The sequence below is a fragment of the Podarcis cretensis genome (assembly GCF_951804945.1).
Source record: "Podarcis cretensis genome assembly, chromosome: 7".
NCBI lineage: Eukaryota > Metazoa > Chordata > Lepidosauria > Squamata > Lacertidae > Podarcis > Podarcis cretensis.
The window spans coordinates 10,298,414-10,317,694 of NC_137176.1; the positions used below are offsets into that span (position 1 = coordinate 10,298,414).

A 19,281-nucleotide genomic window follows, 5' to 3' on the forward strand; every position below is an offset into this window, starting at 1 on the left:
CAATATTCTGACCAGTCCTCGACCAAGAGACTGTTTTGAGAACCTTTGAGTTAAGATGGGACTCCCAGTGGTTCATTTATTGAGAAGGGGTTTGTGGGATAATCAGTTTCACATAACCAACATGCTTAAGTCTAATTAAGGCATGAAGGGGTTAATACCATAGAGTATGCTATCCTGTCAGGCTTCACTATCTACTTCCCCTCAACTTGGAAGGAACTATGTAATCAAGCCTTTGTTCTCCAGTTTACTTGAGAAGCTCAGCATGTGGAGAGGTTTGAGTTGGTTGCTCCAGCTCAACTGCATGGCTCTCAGCATCCATTCTTGAGTTCCTCTACCAGTAATTTAGGAACTTCTGCCGCTTTGTAACTAAGGTGAATATTACTGCCTGTGCAACCTTATATGAAACACATGAACCTGACCTTTGAAGAGTGTGTAAGTAAACCATTTTTTAACTTACCAAACGTGTGGTTTTTTTACCTATGCTAGGGAAAGAGGGAACCTTTGGGAAAAGTAATACAATTTAGAGTTTGGACTGAAAGGGTTAAATTATATATTTACTGCTTCCAAGAGGTAAGAATTTTTCTGTTAACTTAAGTGCCTCATCTCAACTCTGTAATTTGTGTGGCTGTAGGTTGCTAGGTTGTTTTATCTGGATTCTTTGGTGTGATGTCGCAGATGGAAGTTCTATCCATTGTTCAGAATACCTCTTCTGCCCCCCCCCCCTGCTGCTTACATGGTGAGTGAGGAGGTTCAGTTGCCTGGCTGCTACTAATATTGGAGAAATATGTGGTGAAAGGAAAATAAGAGGTTGTAAAGATGGCAACTGATCAACCCGAAGGCAGTGTTGAAGAGTATAAAGTAAAGATGGCAACTGATCAACCCGAAAGCAGCTCTAAACACTCACAAAGGCCCAAGTGGGATAGTAAATTCCAGTACCTTTTAAGCTGTTCCGGATTTGTTGTGGGTCTTGCAAATGTGTGGCGTTTTCCATACTTGTGCCAAACCTACGGAGGAGGTAAGAGAAAACCCACTTTTTAATTGATTAGTTGTGTTCAGACTAAACTATGACACCCTCCTCTTGTTCTAAAATAATATGTGTTTGGGGTGTGCCACACTCCTCTAATCTCTGGATCCAGCAACTGTTAAAATTTAATCAGTGCTTTTAATTCTTGGAATAGCCAGGCTAGCCTCCCAGTGAGGTGTTAGCCTGGGTTGTGAGCCATTAAGGGAGATTAAGGGGCTCTATGTGAGATGGCAAAAAAAGCCAGAGGTATGAACAAAGGTGGCCTAAAATGGCTCTGCAGAGGCAGCTGTAAAGGTACTTAAATGTTGCTACGCTCCACCTGATGGCCTCAGCTGTGGCAGATGATAGCTAGAGGGAGGAGACTGTCACAGAAGCTGTAAAAGGGTTGGAAGTACTTTTTTTGGTGGGTTGGATAAAAAAAATAAAATTCCATTTATATCCTGCTCTTCCTCCTAAATGACAGATGGCTAAGTGCACAGAGCAAAACAACACAGAGACAGTGAGGACAATATGTCACTAATTTTTCTATTAATTTCAATGCCTCACTGCAACTCTTACGATTTGCATGCAGAGCTTAATAGTATTACTGAATGACTTACAACCCAAGCTTTAAGTCTTGTTGGGATTGTTATCCATTGTTACTGATTGATTTGGTTTTACTGCATGGATTTAGTGCCTGAGTGAATCAAGTTGTTTACTTTCTCTGACTAAATGGACATGGATTTTTTAAAGTGTTTGGTTTTTTTTATTGGCAAGAAACATGATAAAATAAATAGCCTTGCTTCTAGGCAACCATGACAATAAGAGCCAGTGTGGTGTAGTGGTTAAGAGTGGTGGACTCATAATCTGGTGAACCGGGTTCGATTCCCCACTCCTCCACATACAGCTGCTGGGTGACCTTAGGCTAGTCACACTTCTCTGAGGTCTCTCAGCCTCACTCAACTCAGAGTGTTTTTCTGGGGGAGGAAGGGAAAAGGAGATTGTTAGCTGCTTTGAGACTCCTTAGAGTAGTGATAAAGCGGGATATCAAATCCAAACTTTTTTTTAAACGTGGTGTTTCTGTACTTTGACTCTTAACACTGATAAATGATTTTAAGATACATATTATTCCTTGTTGAAAAATGAAGAAATTAGAAACAAGCTACTTTGTCCAAGAGCAACTTCCTTTGCAGCAGCAAAGTAACTTTTTGTTAATCTTTTCTGCTTCTCAAGGAAGGCAGATAATTTAGACATAGACCAAGGGAGCTATGAACACCTGAGCTGACTCTAGCTGATTCCCCTCAAAGTTGATTTAACTTTGGTTTTAGAAAACAACACTGCCAAATCAAAAGAGACAAGGCCATTTGTTCTACCACTTTAGGAACACTAACGTGGGACAGGGTAAATGACTGGTAGGGGAGGCATAAATGCTTGATACTTGAGTTTTTGAAGTATCATATGACAGAATCATAAAAGCATTGTCCAGAATGGATTATTTGCAGAACTCCCCCCCCACCATTCCAGAATTTAAAAAAATGAATAAAAACAAACTAAAATGTAACTGCAAAAACAGCAATTTTTTCACGACTTTCACCTTCTAGATCTTCTACAGCAGGTCTAATTTATGCAGTTTAATGTGCTTTCAATGCATGCCACAGTAAAAAAAAATAACCCGCTAACAATTAGTTGTATATTATTGCCTTTTTGCACAGTCCTAAGCAGGAAGAACATGATTAGCTCTATCTACAACATTTCTCTGCCCCTCATACAGTTTATATCGGAGGGGGCAATCCTGATTCAAATCCGATATCAACATCACAGCTTCCCCAATGGAGGGTGTAGTTAATAATCCTTAGCTGTAATAATCCTTGCCCCTTCATGGAACTAGATTTCTCAAGAGCCACAACTGGGAGCCATAGCAGTTAAGAAGCACCCCCAGGTTTTCTTACCTCAGTTGATCACCATATGAAAAAAACTGCTCAGTCAACTCAGTCAACTGCTACAGCTTTGTTTGCTTTACTTAATAATTATTTTACGTACAACATACGTACCTAACAGATGCTGCTGGTATGACAATAATACTAGTAGATAGTTAGAGATGGAGGAGGGCATGAGCAGTGGCATAGTGGGGGGGGGGGCTGGAGCCCCGGGTGCAGAATTCTGAGGGGGCACAACCAGGCACCCACCCACCAGGCATTGGCTTCACCACCCTGGCAAAGCCAGCAAAGCAGACCAGACCCATGGAGTACAGGCATGGATGGAGGGAGGTGGTCAAGGGGCATCCCCAGTGTGGCCTGGCCTGGCCAGACATGCCTCTGCAGGCAGCTGGCACAGCAAGGCCCCACTTGGCTGGAGGTGTCAGGGGACTTTCCCGCACTGGGCGCCGGCAATCCACGTTACGCCACTGTTATGAGCTAACTGTGCTTGGAAATTGTGTTTCTAGGAGCATTCCTGATTCCATACATCACCACGCTTGTGTTGGGAGGCATCCCTGTATTTTTTCTTGAATTAGCTGTAGGGCAATGCTTGAAAAAAGGCACCATTCGACTCTGGTGGCACATCTCACCTTACCTGGGAGGACTGGGTAGGTTTCTGCAATTTCCTTTACTTGTGATTATACAATCTTCTAATCATTGCTCCTTCCTAGAAAATGCATGGGCTACATGAGGGTGTGATAGCAAACCCAGTAGTGGTAGGGTAAAAGGTAAAGGACCAGTCAAAGGCGACTATGGGGTTGCAGTGCTCACCTTGCTTTCAGGCTGAGGGAGCCAGTGTTTGTCCTCAAACAGCTTTCTGGGTCATGTGGCCAGCATGACTAAACCGCTTCTGGTGCAACGGAACACCATGATGGAAACCAAAGCGCACAGAAATGCTGTTTACTTTCCCCCCACAGCGATACCTATTTATCTACTTGGCACTGGCGTGCTTTTGAACAGCTAGGGTAGCAGGAGTTGGGATAGAGCAACGGGAGCTCACCCTGCTGCATGGATTTGAACCGCCAACCTTCTGATTGGCAAGTCCAAGAGGCTCAGTGGTTTAGACCACAGTGCCACCCGCTTCCCAGTAGTAGTAAACTCAGGCAGTTTCTTTTTTAGGAGGGGGCTGGTTCACTGCCCCTCAGACCTTGAGGTGGGCCAAATTGCGCGCATGTGTGTGCACGCACCCCGCGGAGGGGGGCTTCTCTCTCTCCTCCAGCCCCTCCCCCTGCTCTCCTACGTCCTCCGCCACTCTGCCTGCGGTTGGAAGCCAGTGGCGGTGGCAGCGCCTCTCCTTTTTGGGCCAGCTTTCTCGGGCACCAGGTGCGGGGCCAGCAGGCGCACCAAGCTCCAGACAAAGCCCCGTGCCTGTCACGCTGCCCACAGTGCAGCCATGGACGGAGAGGCCAGCGGGTAGGTTTCAAGGCTTCAGATTTGCTGGCTGCTGGCACCAATCAAAGCCCAGCTCCCTTCCTCCACAGGGCGGGGAGAAGCCAAGAGGTGGGAGGCGCCGCTGCCATGGTGTGTGTGAGGGAGGGGAGGGGAGGGGGAAAAGCACCCGGGGAAAAAATTGCAAAAAAAATGGCACTGCCTGAACAATGAAGCCGATCCAAGCGGCGATTCCAGGACTGTCTGTGGGCCGGATCCAGAGGGCAATCGGGCCTGATCGTGCCCATGGGCCTTAGTTTGCTGACCCCTGGTCTAGAAGATAGACAGAGCCACTGGGGCAGCCTGTCCGATTTCACCATCTGAGGCAAAATGGGAATTGCCTCCCCTCCCCCAGTTTGTGGTTATCACCACAGCGATAACTATTTATCTACTTGCACTGGCATGCTTTTGAACTGCTACGTTGGCAGGAGCAGGGACCAAGCAATGGGAGCTCACCTCGTCTTAGGGATTTGAACCGCTGACCTTCTGATCGGCAAGCCCAAGTGGCTCAGTGGTTTAGACCACAGTGCTACCCGCATCCTAGTAGTGGTAAACTCAGGCAGTTGCATGCCTATCTGTGTAGAAGATAAACAGAGCCACTCAGGGGCAACCTGTGTGATTTCACCACCTGAGGCAAAATGGGAATTGCCTCCCCCCACCCAGTTCGTTAGCACCAACATTTAATTCACAGAGCAATGTTTTTTTCCAGACTGCCAGAGTTCAGGTAGTAATTGGATTTGATCTTTCCATTGTGTGAATCAGGCTCTTGCAATATTTACGTTAAACAGCAATTGCCTTTGTTCATGCCAGTTCTGCATGTGCTTGTATATTCCACAGGTTACAGTTCTCTGATAGTGTCCTTCCTAGTGAGTGTGTATTATAATATGCTTCTGGCCTGGATTTTGTGGTATTTTATAAATTCTTTCCGAAACCCGTTACCTTGGAGTTCCTGCCCAACAGATACCAGCAAACCAGGTGAGTTCCCAAGTCTCTTGCTGCTTTCTGTTATTAGTATCTGCTTTTCTATGTATCCTTCAACCACTGCATTAAATTGTTTGTCCAACTCTGCCACAGTCAGCAACTGTCAGATCCAGGTGTGTTCCTGCCATGCCTTCTTTGGCCCTAGCTACAGATTGGGATAAGCAAAAGCCCTACAGGTGCCCATTTTTCTGTGCTGGCTGGGGCTGATGGAAGTTCTAGTCCAAAACATCTGGATGGCACCATATTAGGAAAGTCTGTTAGAGCATGGTGCGGATAACACCAAGATTGCAGGTTCGATCTCTATATGGGACAACTGCATATTCCTGATCGTCAGGATCCTTTCCAACTCTTCTATGATTCCATCTGTTTTGATAATGCCTTCTGTGCTTGTTATTTCAGAACTTATTGAAGAATGTCACAAAAGTACACCTACTAATTATTTCTGGTATAGGTACACTTTAAACATAAGCACAGATATTGGAAACAGCGGTCCGCTTCAGTGGTGGCTGGTTTTATGTTTGGCATCCTGCTGGCTAATTGTGTACATTTCTACAGTACGAGGAATTGAATCGACTGTAAAGGTGAGCAGGGATTATTACCAGACACCTGTATTTCACTGACCTGGTCCTTACTGAGGTGGTAAAGCCATCTTTGGACTGCACCACGTGAGACAGAAGGCAGCTCACATGAATGAATGTTCTGTCATATTTTTAAAAGGCACCTGCCCATTGAAAACTAATACGTCTGCGAGGAGGCTAGGTTATAATCCATATGCAGGAGGTATTTTTTTTCATGTGTTTGATCAGCAATACGTAAAGCAAATGAGAAAGAAAATTATGGATTAATTAGCTATAAAGTGCAACTATGAGGAACACAAGTGTTCCCATTACACTGCAGGGCTAAAGCACCTTGGGATGGAACAGCAGTTTAGATGGCCTGACTCGGACTGTGTCATAAAACGTCATAATGAATAGTCAGTTGAATAATATATTGCTTCTTTGGGCAAATATGTTGAGCTTTTTGGCTACCATATGCCCTTACATTTTAACTTTTACTGTAGTTATTATTTTCGGAGAACGAATCCCAGTTATGTCCAGGAAAATCTGGATGTATGGATAAACCCAGCATTCTCTGGTGACTTTATGCATCTAATAAGGACCTACAGTGTTGGTCCTTAAGGTGTCACAATGTGTTTTCTACCTTTTTTCTCTGCAACGTAGAAAAAATGCATGCTTGCCTTTTTAATTAGTATCTTACTTCTCATCCAAAGAGTTCAAGCTACTCTCTCTTTCCTCTTGCACACAATCTGCTCACAATCTTTCAGTCAGTTGGACTGGAGAATTGTCTCAAGGTCACCAGTGAGCTTCATGGCCGTAGGCACCAACTTAGACAAAATGTTGGGAGTGGGCCCCCACTGCCTGCACTTCCCCCACCTCCCTGCACTTCTGTGGAGCACACCTCCACAGGTTTCCTCAATTCTAGTCTGCCATGTTAACCACTGCTGCACCACACTGGATGGCACCATTATGTGGTGATTTACACACATGCATGAGCTTCTGCATTTCCTCAAACCACCCTAAACAAAAACAGTTTATCACTGAGTTGGATTTAGCTGCAACTGTTCAGTAATTTTGAGTGCACAGTATCTGTTTCATGGTATTGCCTTAACCTCTTCCTGACACTCACTTTTTTCTTCTCTGCTTTGCTCTTCCTCTTAGGCAATATATTTTACAGCCCCATGTTCTTTCCTAATTCTAACATTATTCCTAATTTATGGACTGACTCTCCCAGGAGCTGTTCACGGATTACTCTACTTCATGACTCCTAATGCAAGTATTTATTCAATTGATCCTTGGTGTTCCAGATGATGTACGGAAAGTCTGACTTGGTCTTTTAGAGGTGGCTTTGAACTTTGAACTTTCCTCCATGCTGCTTCTTTGTTTACCACTTAATACTAGCTGGGATCCACACATATTCTGGCAATTGTACTTTGTTAACTCCCTCTGGAATCTGTGAAGAACAGAAACTTGTGTAAAAAGTGCCCTTTTCTAAAATTCACGAATATAGGCAACCCTGGGTCAAATCTTATTTTTCGGAAGACAGGGCAGAACTACACTTCATTGTGCAAGCACGGGGTGTCCCAGTTCTGTATTTGACTTGTAATGCTGGGGCGAATGCAGAGATGGAGAGATGCATTTGCAGAGGAAGCCAGTGGGCAGGTACTTAATCCTCCCTATGCCTACCAATTCTTCCCTACAAATGCTCCCCTGGGCTGCTTTTTGTTTCTCCGTCTGGCAGGGTCCAAGACTGGAAGATGTGCAAGTGAAGGTAAAAGCACTCTAGTGAGCATTTGTAAGGGACTATCGCCAAACATGGAAAGAGTTAAGCGCTCTCTCCTACACACTGATTCTCCCCCTCCAACAAGCCCCCAGCAGGCAGTTTGTGAAACACTTGTTTGCCAGTATAATGCATTGTTCTGTTCTGAATTTGTTGAATTCAGAAAACACACTAATTTTCCACTGCTTGTCAGGAAGGCCTGTATCAGTGAAATATACACAAGAATTATGAGACTAATAATGTGTTTAGCCCTGAGCTCTCTCTGTCTTTCTCACAGCTCAAGAAGATCAACAATCCACGTGCCTGGCTTGATGCAGCCACCCAGATCTTTTCCTCTCTTTCTTTAGGATTTGGGGGACTCATAGCATATTCAAGCTACAACCCGTCAATGTAGGTATAATCTTGCAGTTTTGTTAGCTTTCGCTCACAATGTGGAGAGGAGTTGTTTGACGCAGTCAAATAAACTTCTATGAGATAGCGCCTCAGTGATCTCTGGAGGCAAGACTCAGTTCTCATTCAGCCCACACTGGAGCCCAGGAAAAGCGGCTGGCTCTGTTCTCTTGATGTTTCCCTGTGTGAGTAACCCAAAGATGCTCTCTATTGTTCTTTCTGCAATGCCAGTGCTGGGAAAGTTCAGCTACGTTTGAGATGCAATAATGAGAAGGCGAGTGACTGAGGCGGCTGCATGCTCTCAGTATAACTTATGCCTTAAGGTTCCTGTGAGAATAAAACAGCATAACTTGCTTGTATGCTACCTTGGAATCCTTTTGAGAAAAGTGAGCTCTAAATGTGATAAATGTATAATATCTGGGCCCTCTCCAGTCCCAGAATGATGAGAGATTTCAGGGATTCCAGTGCACGCACCAGGGCTGGTTTCTGTTGAATGAGATCTGAAGAGTCTTACTGACATTTCTGTATCAAAAGGCTTTAGTTATACAAATATACAGCATCAACACTCAGATGGATCCTCCCCCCCCCAGTAGATTTCTAGAACCCCCAGTGCCATTTCATTGGATCTTCACAGAGGGTTAGTCAGGCCTTGTCTTTTTCAGACTCTGTTCTAGGGCTGCCTGCTTATTTTCTCTTTCCCACACACAAAAATTGAGGACAATTTTTATTGTAATTATTGGTAGGTTTTAAACATATTTTTTTTTACATGTTTATAGTTTTCATTCTATCCATGTTTAATTGTATTTCAATGATTTTTTTCTCTCTAGTGGTTCATGTTTTTAAACTGTAAGCTGCTTTGAGTCCTGTCAGCGAATAAAGAAATTAATAATAATAACAATGACAAAACCAACATATTTCAGTAGTGCCTTCAGCTATTTAGTTTCTGCGACCACATGCCATCTGTCAATTGCTTTGTTTTACTCTTCTGGGATTCAAAATATTCAGTGAAGAATAGAGTACAAGTACTTCAAATAAAATAATAAATGTATAACATTAGACGTTACAGACTCGGTGCTGGCCTTTGTAACGTTTAATCGGGTTGTTATGTACTTGTTTTTCCTAGTAATGACTGTGAACTGGATGCTGTCATGATAGCAGCAATAAACTCTTTGACTTCTTTGTTTGCATCAATCCCAATTTTTTCGATTCTGGGGTTCAAAGCAACAGTGGCCTATAAAGAATGCTTGGAAAGGTGAGCTGTTCAAGTTTCACAGTTAGGAACCAATTTAAGGCGTTGGTCCAAGTTCACAATTTTTGTTTTTCATTGTCTAGAATTTTGTGTCATCCCCCCCCCCAAACCAGTTTAGGGGACCCCAGAGGGCAGAATTAAAATAAGATTGTAGCATAGAACACAAAGTATACAATCTTGCATGTTCCATGTGCATATGCATTAATTCAGGTATACAGGCAACTTCCTGTTTGTATGGGGGTTGCGTTTCTGGTCCCAGTGCACGTCAGTGGTTGTGCATAAACCCGTTTGGCCCCTGGCCTGCCCCTATTTGAAGCAAATTGCTGTTGTTTTTCTTAGGGACTGTGGCAATGCAAATAATTCATATCATTCCTGACTTTACTGACAGAAATGTTAAAAGCATCACCAAGGCATTCAGGAAAGACAACATCACTGTAGACAGCAGCACATTTTGGCTCAGTTATTTGAATGGAACAGATATCAATAAACTGGCATCTCTCAAACTGGCAAATTGTGATCTCCAGTATTTCCTTGATAAGGTATTGTACTTGCATTGCATGAATGAATGGGGCTTCCTTCTCTGGTCACATTCCATGAAGGCTTCTGCAGCTTCCACGGCATTTTTCTGTAGTTTCTCTGCTGGACCTCTGCCATGCTGCAAGGGGGTCACAGCCCTCGGTCTTCAGCTACCGTTGATGTGATGGCCCAGGCAGGAAATTCTTTCAGAAGAGCTGTGTTTAGCTCTTTGGCTTCATACAGCTGCACTGTCTCTGGTAAACTAGCTTGTTACTCTACCCATATGTATGAGTGCACAGAGACCACAAGTTGTTTGCCTGGTTATCTCCGAAGAAACACAATCCACCATCCCCCCTACAACTACTGTTACTGGGGTGTTCTATGGCCACTTTATTTAGCCACAAATACTTGCACACAGAAGATGGGGCTCAGGGTACCCACCAGAACTCTAGTCCAGCTTGATAAGTTTCCCCTTATAATTCTGCAGAGACACACACAAACCATTTACAGATAGGTAGCCGTGTTGGTCTGCCATAGTCAGAACAAAATAAAAAAATTCCTTCCAGTAGCACCTTGTTGTTGTTTAGTCGTTTAGTCGTGTCCGACTCTTCGTGACCCCATGGACCAGAGAACGCCAGGCACTCCTGTCCTCCACTGCACCCCGCAGCTTGGTCAGACTCATGCTGGTAACCTCAAAAACACTATCCAACCATCTCATCCTCTGTCGCCCCCTTCTCCTTGTGCCCTCCATCTTTCCGAACATCAGGGTCTTCTCCAGGGAGTCTTCTCTTCTCATGAGGTGGCCAAAGTACTGGAGCCTCAGCTTCACAATCTGTCCTTCCAGTGAGCACTCAGGGCTGATTTCCTTCAGAATGGAGAGGTTTGATCTTCTTGCAGTCCATGGGACTCTCAAGAGTCTCCTCCAGCACCATAATTCAAAAGCATCAATTCTTCGGTGATCAGCCTTCTTTATGGTCCAGCTCTCACTTCCATACATCACTACTGGGAAAACCATAGCTTTAACTATACGGACCTTTGTTGGCAAGGTGATGTCTCTACTTCTCAAGATGCTGTCTAGGCCTGTCATTGCCCTTCTCCCAAGAAGCAGGCGTCTTTTAATTTCGTGGCTGCTGTCACCATCTGCAGTGATCATGGAGCCCAAGAAAGTAAAATCTCTCACTGCCTCCATTTCTTCCCCTTCTATTTGCCAGGAGGTGATGGGACCAGTAGCCATGATCTTCGTTTTTTTGATGTTGAGCTTCAGACCATATTTTGCACTCTCCTCTTTCACCCTCAATAAAAGGTTCTTTAATTCCTCCTCACTTTCTGCCATCAAGGTTGTGTCATCTGCATATCTGAGGTTGTTGATATTTCTTCCGGCAATCTTAACTCCGGCTAGGGATTCATCTAGCCCAACCTTTCGCATGATGAAATCTGCATATAAGTTAAATAAGCAGGGAGACAAAATGCAGCCTTGTCGTACTCCTTTCCCAATTTTGAACCAATCAGTTGTTCCATATCCAGTTCTAACTGTAGCTTCTTGTCCCACATAGAGATTTCTCAGGAGACAGATGAGGTGATCAGGCACTCCCATTTCTTTAAGAACTTGCCATAGTTTGCCATGGTCGACACAGTCAAAGGCTTTTGCATAGTCAATGAAGCAGAAGTAAATGTCTTTCTGGAACTCTCTAGCTTTCTCCATTATCCAGCGCATGTTTGCAATTTGGTCTCTGGTTCCTCTGCCTCTTTTAAATCCAGCTTGCACTTCTGGGAGTTCTCGGTCCACATACTGCTTGAGCCTTCCTTGTAGAATTTTAAGCATAACCTTGCTAGCGTGAGAAATTAGTGCAATTGTGCGATAGTTGGAGCATTCTTTGGCACTGCCCTTCTTTGGGATTGGGATGTAGACTGATCTTCTCCAATCTTCTGGCCACTGCTGAGTTTTCCAGACTTGCTGGCATATTGAGTGTAGCACCTTAACAGCATCATCTTTTAAAATTTTTAATAGTTCAGCTGGAATACCATCACTTCCACTGGCCTTGTTATTTGCAGTGCTTTCTAAGGCCCATTTGACTTCACTCTCCAGGATGTCTGGCTCAAGGTCAGCAACCACACTACCTGGGGTATATGAGACATCCGTTTCTTTCTGGTATAATTCCTCTGTGTATTCTTGCCACCTCTTCTTGATGTCTTCTGCTTCTGTTAGGTCCTTTCCACTTTTGTCCTTTATTATGGAAATCTTTGTACGAAATGTTCCTTTCATATCTCCAATTTTCTTGAACAGATCTCTGGTTCTTCCCATTCTATTGCTTTCCTCTATTTCTTTGCATTGCTTGTTTAAGAAGGTCTTCTTGTCTCTCCTTGCTATTCTTTGGAAATCTGCATTCAATTTCCTGTATGTTTCACGATCTCCCTTGCATTTTGCTTGCCTTCTCTCCCCCGCTAATTGTAAGGCCTCATTGGACAGCCACTTTGCTTTCTTGCATTTCCTTTGCATTGGGATGGTTTTCGTTGCTGCCTCCTGTATAATGTTACGAGCCTCCATCCATAGTTCTTCAGGCACTCTGTCCACCAAATCTAAATCCTTAAACCTGTTCCTCACTTCCACTGTGTATTCATAAGGGATTTGACTTAGATTGTATCTTACCGGCCCAGTGGTTTTTCCTACTTTCTTCAGTTTAAGCTTGAATTTTGCTATAAGAAGCTGATGATCTGAGCCACAGTCAGCTCCAGGTCTTGTTTTTGCTGACTGTATAGAGCTTCTCCATCTTTGGCTGCAGAGAATATAATCAATCTGATTTCGATGCTGCCCATCTGGTGATGTCCATGTGTAGAGTCGTCTCTTGTGTTGTTGGAAAAGCGTGTTTGTGATGACCAGCTTGTTCTCTTGACAGAACTCTATTAGCCTTTGCCCTGCTTCGTTTTGATCTCCAAGGCCAAACTTGCCAGTTGTTCCTTTTATCTCTTGACTCCCTACTTTAGCATTCCAATCCCCTATAATGAGAAGAACATCCTTCTTTGGTGTCACTTCTATAAGGTGTTGTAAGTCTTCATAGAATTGGTCAATTTCAATTTCTTCAGCACCAGTGGTTGGTGCATAAACTTGGATTACTGTGATGTTAAAAGGTCTGCCTTGGATTCGTATCGAGATCATTCTATCATTTTTGAGATTGCATCCCAGTACAGCTTTTGCCACTCTTTTGTTGACTATGAGGGCCACTCCATTTCTTTTACGGGTTTCTTGCCCACAGTAGTAGATATGATGGTCATCTGAACTGAATTCACCCATTCACGTCCATTTTAGTTCACTGATGCCCAGGATGTCAATATTTATTCTTGCCATCTCATTTTTGACCACCTCCAACTTACCCATGTTCATGGTTCTTACATTCCAGGTTCCTATGCAATATTTTTCTTTACAGCATTGGACTTTCCTTTCGCTTCCAGGCATATCCGCAACTGAGCGTCCTTTCGGCTTTGGCCCAGCCGCTTCATCAGCTCTGGATCTACTTGTACTTGCCCTCCGCTCTTCCCCAGTAGCATGTTGGACGCCTTCCGACCTGAGGGGCTCATCTTCCAGCGTCATAACTTTTATATGCCTGTTGTCTTTGTCCATGGAGTTTTCTTGGCAGGGATACTGGAGTGGCTTGCCGGTTCCTCCTCCAGGTGGATCACGTTTGGTCAAAACTCTCCACTATGACCTGTTCATCTTGGGTGCCCTGCTCGGCATAGTTCATAGCTTCTCTGAGTTCTTCAAGCCCCTTCGCCATGGCAAGGCAGTGATCCATGAAGGGGAGTAGCACCTTAAAGACCAACTAAGTTAGTTCTTGGTATGAGCTTTCATGTGCATGCACACTTCTTCAGATACACTGAAACAGAAGTCACCAGACCCTTCTATATAGTGAGAAGGTGGGGAGGGGTATTACTCAGAATGGTGGTGGGGTTACACACAAACCATATCTGTGTCTGCACGTATGAGCACTAAAAGAGCCACAGAAAGCAACCTGTGAGCTTCGGTGGCTGCTTTTATTATATTATTACCTTTCCTTCACCCTTAGCTCCCAGGCCAAGTGACAACGATTTAAAATGCAACACTAAAAACAGATTACAGCAACTTAATACCACTAAAGCATGGTGAGTCCCAAAAATGCACATCTCAGGTGTCAAGGGTCCAGGTCAAGATCGGTAATGACTGTTTCTTATTCCAGATGTTGGCTAAATGTTGAGTAATACAACATTTTGCCTCTTCATTAGAATAGATGACATTTAGAAATCAATCTGACAGTTTTTACCATTATTTGTGAATTTTGCAGAGTGTTTCTGGAACCGGCTTGTCCTTTATTGTGTTCACTGAAATCGTCATTAAGATGCCTGGATCAAACACTTGGGCAATTCTGTTTTTTCTCATGCTGTTCAGTCTTGGTATATCTTCCATGTTTGGATTTGTTCAAAGTATCTTGACGCCTCTCACAGAATCTCGCATTGTGTCTAGATACATATGCAAGGAGGCTGTATGTGGTAAGGCATCTTCCTCAAATCCTTTTCTTTGATGTTAACCATGCTCAAGATTAATGTGGTTCAAAGTGCTTCTTGTACATCATTTCAGCTATTGTAAATAACAGTAGCTTAATACTATCTCTGTATTGCAGATGGGGGCTGAGATAGGGTTTGTGGGCATGACAGTATTTCGATGGAATATCCTGGCTCATTGCTCATTCTCTTAGCTGCTACTGTTGTTTCAAGATACGTTATTTCCAGATTCATTACCCTCCCCAGGGAGGTTTGGCTGGCACCTTCATTATACATCTTTAAGTGTCAGGCAAATAAAGTTCCTCTTCAAACAGGCCTTGGGAGAGAGAGAGCCAGTGTGGTGTAGTGGTTAAGAGCGGTAGTCTCGTAATCTGGGGAACCGGGTTCGCGTCTCCGCTCCTCCACATGCAGCTGCTGGGTGACCTTGGGCCAGTCACACTTCTTTGAAGTCTCTCAGCCCCACTCACCTCACAGAGTGTTTGTTGTGGGGGAGGAAGGGAAAGGAGAATGTTAGCTGCTTTGAGACTCCTTAAAAGGGAGTGAAAGGTGGGATATCAAATCCAAACTACTACTACTACTACTCTTCTTCTTCTTCTTCTTCTTCTTCTTCTTCCTCCTCCTCTTCTTCTTTGGCCTTTTAAATGTGTTTGTGTGAGCGGGGGTGATTGTTTTGTTTTTGTTCTATTTATTATGTGCTTTTATCCTGTATTTTTATCTTGTGAACTGCCCTGCTATCTCCGAAGGGCACTATATAAATTAATAAACAGTAATAACAACAATAACAATAATCTGGTGAGCAGAAACTGTACAGTCTTAATGATGCCACATTGCACTCATTAACCATTAAGGATAGGTGAGTGGCAAAACTTGGGTGTTTGGCAAGAACGGAACAGACATGTTGGGATTGATTATAAACGCACATGTGAACACCAATGGTTAGGTTTTCTTTTATTTCATTTGTGTTAATTGACTAATGAATGTTGTTGTCTGTAGGTTTAATATGCCTTTCTGCTTTTCTGCTGGGCCTGCTTTTTGCTCTGAGATCAGGAAACTACTGGCTTGAGATGTTTGATGCCTTTGCGGGGACCATGCCTTTGCTAGTCATTGCTTTCTTTGAAGTGATGGGTGTTGCATTTCTTTATGGAATGAAAAGGTATGGCTATGTTTCTTCGTATATGTATCTGGATAAGCCCTTAGGTGCATAAGCAGCTCAAGGCAGATGAACACCTGAGGCTGTATTCATCACTAAGCATTTCTATTGAGAAATGAACACACTATGGAGAAGCTAGGCAATCCACCTACATATTGTGATGCAAATCAGGATTTTTTAGTGATAGAGTGCCTTGCCCCCCCCCACCTGCTCCCCCACTTACATGGAAACTAACTCTAATGCTTGAAGAGGGTATACAAGGTAAACTGGTGTCTAATCTGGACTGCTTCAGACTGCTTTAGTGAGTTGTGTTTCAAAACTGAATACTCATCCATGGGGGGAGCCGTTATGTTTAATATGAGGGCCATTCAGTCTGAAGAGGTACAGTCGCCAACAGCCATTGCTATTTGAAGTGGTATGGCCCAGGACCCAGATTTACCAGCACCCCTTATCATAGGGATCATGAGAACCAAGCCCACTGATAAGCTGGTGAGGTGTGACACTTCCATTTCCCTCCTTTATCCTGTGAAAACAACACTCTAAGCAACAAACCTTTATTTAGTCTATTTATTTAGAAAAGCATTTCTGTACTGCCAAAAAAAACCACTGGGGTGATGCGCAACATTAACATAAAATACAATTGCAAACAGTACAAATAATTGTGGAAGTGGCTGGCTAAACAAAACATTAAAGAGCAATGAAGATCTGATTTTTAAGTGAAGCAGGAAAGTCAAAAGTGAGGGTGTCTGCCAGATCTGTTCCTGGCCTAGGTACAGCAAGTGATACCTTTTTATTGTATTTGAAGTATAATCACATGTCTCCCTGCTCAGAAATAAAATCCATTGCAAACAGTGGGAATAAGATCCCAGCTAAGGTTTGCAGCCTTATGCATACTTTGGCGATATACACCGCACAAGTTGCAATAGGATAAAGGTTTCCTATCTGTTGTGTTTAATTCATTTGTGTAAAAGATCATTTGATTTTGGAGGGTGCATATGGCCTTCTTAACAGCCCAAGCAGCTGTCAGAGAGGATAGATATCTATTTGAGGGAGTCCTTGATTTGAAAATCCCTCTGGTTTAAAAGATTAAGAACCCTAGGCAGGGAGAGCAGGGGCTTCAAAGTTAACACCTGGAAAGGAGATGGAACAGGCTAGCTGATCAGTCTTCCCCACTATGGAGACATGTAATACATTTCTATTTCAGTCACAAAAATCATTTCTAAATTAGCACATAAACGTTTTACGCAAACGTTTTATGCAAGCCTGAATCCTCTTTTGTTTGCATTTCCCTCTTTTGAGTGATGCTTATGTAGCTGCTCTACTTGTTCAAGTGATGAGCAGGCATGCGGTCAGAGGAGAAACAGAAGTTTAGCTGGCTTCATTTTTAATAAGGTTACATGCAAGTGAATTGTCCACAGATCCCTCACTAAATATATCCATTTCATTAACAGATTCAGTGCAGATGTGGAAAAGATGATAGGAAGACCACTAAAATGCTATTGGAAGGCAATGTGGCTATTTTTCTCGACTGGGACAATGTTCCTAATTTTCTTCTTCTATGTACTTGTTGAGCCACCATCAAGCTACAATACTTGGAACCCAAATTATGTAAGTTACCTTTATACAAGTCATTACTAGTCTTTCCCTAATTTGCATTCATGGGGGGGGGGGGATTCAGCTCTCACTCCAATCTTGCTGCTACTCCTGAATCTCAATTCAACTCCTGAATTGATAAAGATGCTCTGCTTAAGCACAGAATTCCTGGGCTATCACCGATGGTTCACTAGGGCTTACAGGGGGTCCTGCAGCTAATTAACCTCACCAGATTTTTAATGCTGGATTTTTTTAGATATGCTGTAAGCCACCCAGAGTGGCCGGGGAAACCCAGTGAGATGGACGGGGTATAAATAATAAAATTATTAAGTATAATCAACTGAGGATGCTTTATGTTGGCCTTTTTATTTAATGTCCTGCCTCTTTTGTTTCAGCCGGACATTTAATAAATGGTTTTACATTTTGATTTTATTACTCTGCTGTAAGCTGCTCTAAGAGCATTCCTGAGGAGCAACTTAAAAGCAGGTTGAATAAACAGACATCCTTTTCACACCAAGCCCAAAGATGCCATCAGTCATATACTACAGCCCACCAAGGGCTTGACAGTGATCCTGGCTCTTGCCCTCTAGGACACCAAGCTAAAACAGGCTTTACAGAACCCTACATGCCTGCTGGTGTGTTTTCTTCTTTGTGGGGCACAGGAGGTGTGTGTTTGCTGTACGTGTACTGAGCCAGCAAACTTGCGTATGTACCTATTACAAGATAGTATTGCCTGGAGAAAGACAGTTAGGGTGTGTATCCACAGTAGTGGACAGAGGAGGAATGACCAATGGGGGTGGGATGCAGAAAGGAATGCCATAGCACACCTGTAGCAGCAAACATGCTTTTTCTGTACAGCCACAGTAGGTGCTGTAACTCTCTAATGGTTTGACTTTACCCACAAAGGCACATTCTTCCACTTTCTCCCAAGACGGATGGATGCCATGTGGTTCCTAGCTAGTCAACCATGCAGACACTGACCAGTCCCAGATCTGTTCAGCTTCATGAGTTTTCAGATGATCAGCCTTGATGATAACTGTTTGCTATCAAGTCCCAGCCTACATAAAAACAGAGAGATTTTACCATTTCGTGTGACAGGAGTGAGCATTCATAAAAACAGTGTTTTTTGTTACACACAACACACCACTAGCACAATGGGGCTTTTCCCCCCTCTCCTCCTCCCATGGCATCCCAAAATTTGCTCCAGAGCAGGCACCCCCAAACTCGGCCCTCCAGATGTTTTGGGACTACAGTTCCCATCATCCCTGACCACTGGTCCTGTTTTCTAGGAATGATGGGAGTTGTAGTCCCAAAACATCAGGAGTCTTCCCTTTCCCTTTTGGAATAATGCCAACCTTTGCTTAGCTCCCACTTTGAAGTATTAACAAGCTGTAATTCCTGTCTTCACTTACCTGGGAGCATTCCATATAACCTGATGGGATTTACCTCTGTGTAAACGCATAGAAGATGATGCTGTTCAGTGTGGCTTTCATGCAATACATTTGTTTCTCCCAAAGGTACATTTTCCTGCAAAAGAGTCAAAAAAGTATCCTCCCTGGGCTGTCGTCATCTCTGAGATGCTTGAAACTGTACCATGCTTGATGATCCCTTTTGGAGCCATTTATCAACTTTGGAGAATTGTGTTGAAAAAGAAACTGCTACAAATAATACATCCAGACACCAGCACTGGTAGCACCTGATCTTAACTTTTGTTTCAGCGATCTGGTCACCCTTGTTTTCCCCATCCTATCCTGTCCAATAAAAAAACCCACACATGTATCCTCAAATTTAAGGTATTCACTCAGTAAGAATGTAGGGATTTCTACGTAAAACCATTTTCTAAATAAATGCATCTTTATATATAACATTTAGGAATGTTCATAATGCATAACACATAAATTATCTAGTAAGTCTTACTATGCCAACCATATAAGGCAGGTCCACATTCTTATACCTATATTGCAGGTGTGGGGGCTGAAACTGAAAGAAAGTGCTTTGCCTAAAGGCCATTCGGTGCATGAGATTTAGAAAGGGGGAAACTGCTAGGGGCTGATTACAAAATGATGACATTGTAAGTGGACACCCTCCAAAACATAAGTAGACAGAACATGGTAATTCCACAGTAAGG

General features: G+C 43.4%; 1 protein-coding gene and 2 long non-coding RNA genes across 3 annotated transcripts in view; 1 reads left to right on the plus strand and 2 right to left on the minus strand.

Moving 5' to 3' along the window:
• The first annotated feature begins 647 nt into the window (after positions 1 to 647).
• LOC307220243 (sodium-dependent neutral amino acid transporter B(0)AT3-like) lies at positions 648 to 18,932 on the plus strand. Its single transcript, XM_079983967.1, has 12 exons — positions 648 to 1,015; positions 3,447 to 3,587; positions 5,245 to 5,382; positions 5,788 to 5,969; positions 7,107 to 7,217; positions 8,003 to 8,115; positions 9,239 to 9,367; positions 9,753 to 9,903; positions 14,194 to 14,398; positions 15,404 to 15,563; positions 17,012 to 17,168; positions 18,671 to 18,932. Exons 1-12 carry the CDS (start codon positions 817 to 819, stop codon positions 18,851 to 18,853), a joined length of 1,869 nt encoding a protein of 622 aa, XP_079840093.1. The 5' UTR covers positions 648 to 816; the 3' UTR covers positions 18,854 to 18,932.
• LOC307220276 overlaps positions 16,114 to 19,281 on the minus strand; it is a 32,351-nt gene continuing 29,183 nt past the window's right edge. Inside the window, exon 2 of the long non-coding RNA XR_013840810.1 lies at positions 16,114 to 16,873. This is a non-coding gene — a long non-coding RNA (uncharacterized lncRNA). The remainder of the gene's footprint in view (positions 16,874 to 19,281) is intronic.
• On the minus strand, positions 17,189 to 19,133 carry LOC307220269. The gene is made up of 3 exons (XR_013840802.1): positions 19,071 to 19,133; positions 18,566 to 18,680; positions 17,189 to 18,211 (listed from the first exon to the last, which is right to left on the minus strand). It is a non-coding gene; the product is annotated as an uncharacterized lncRNA (long non-coding RNA).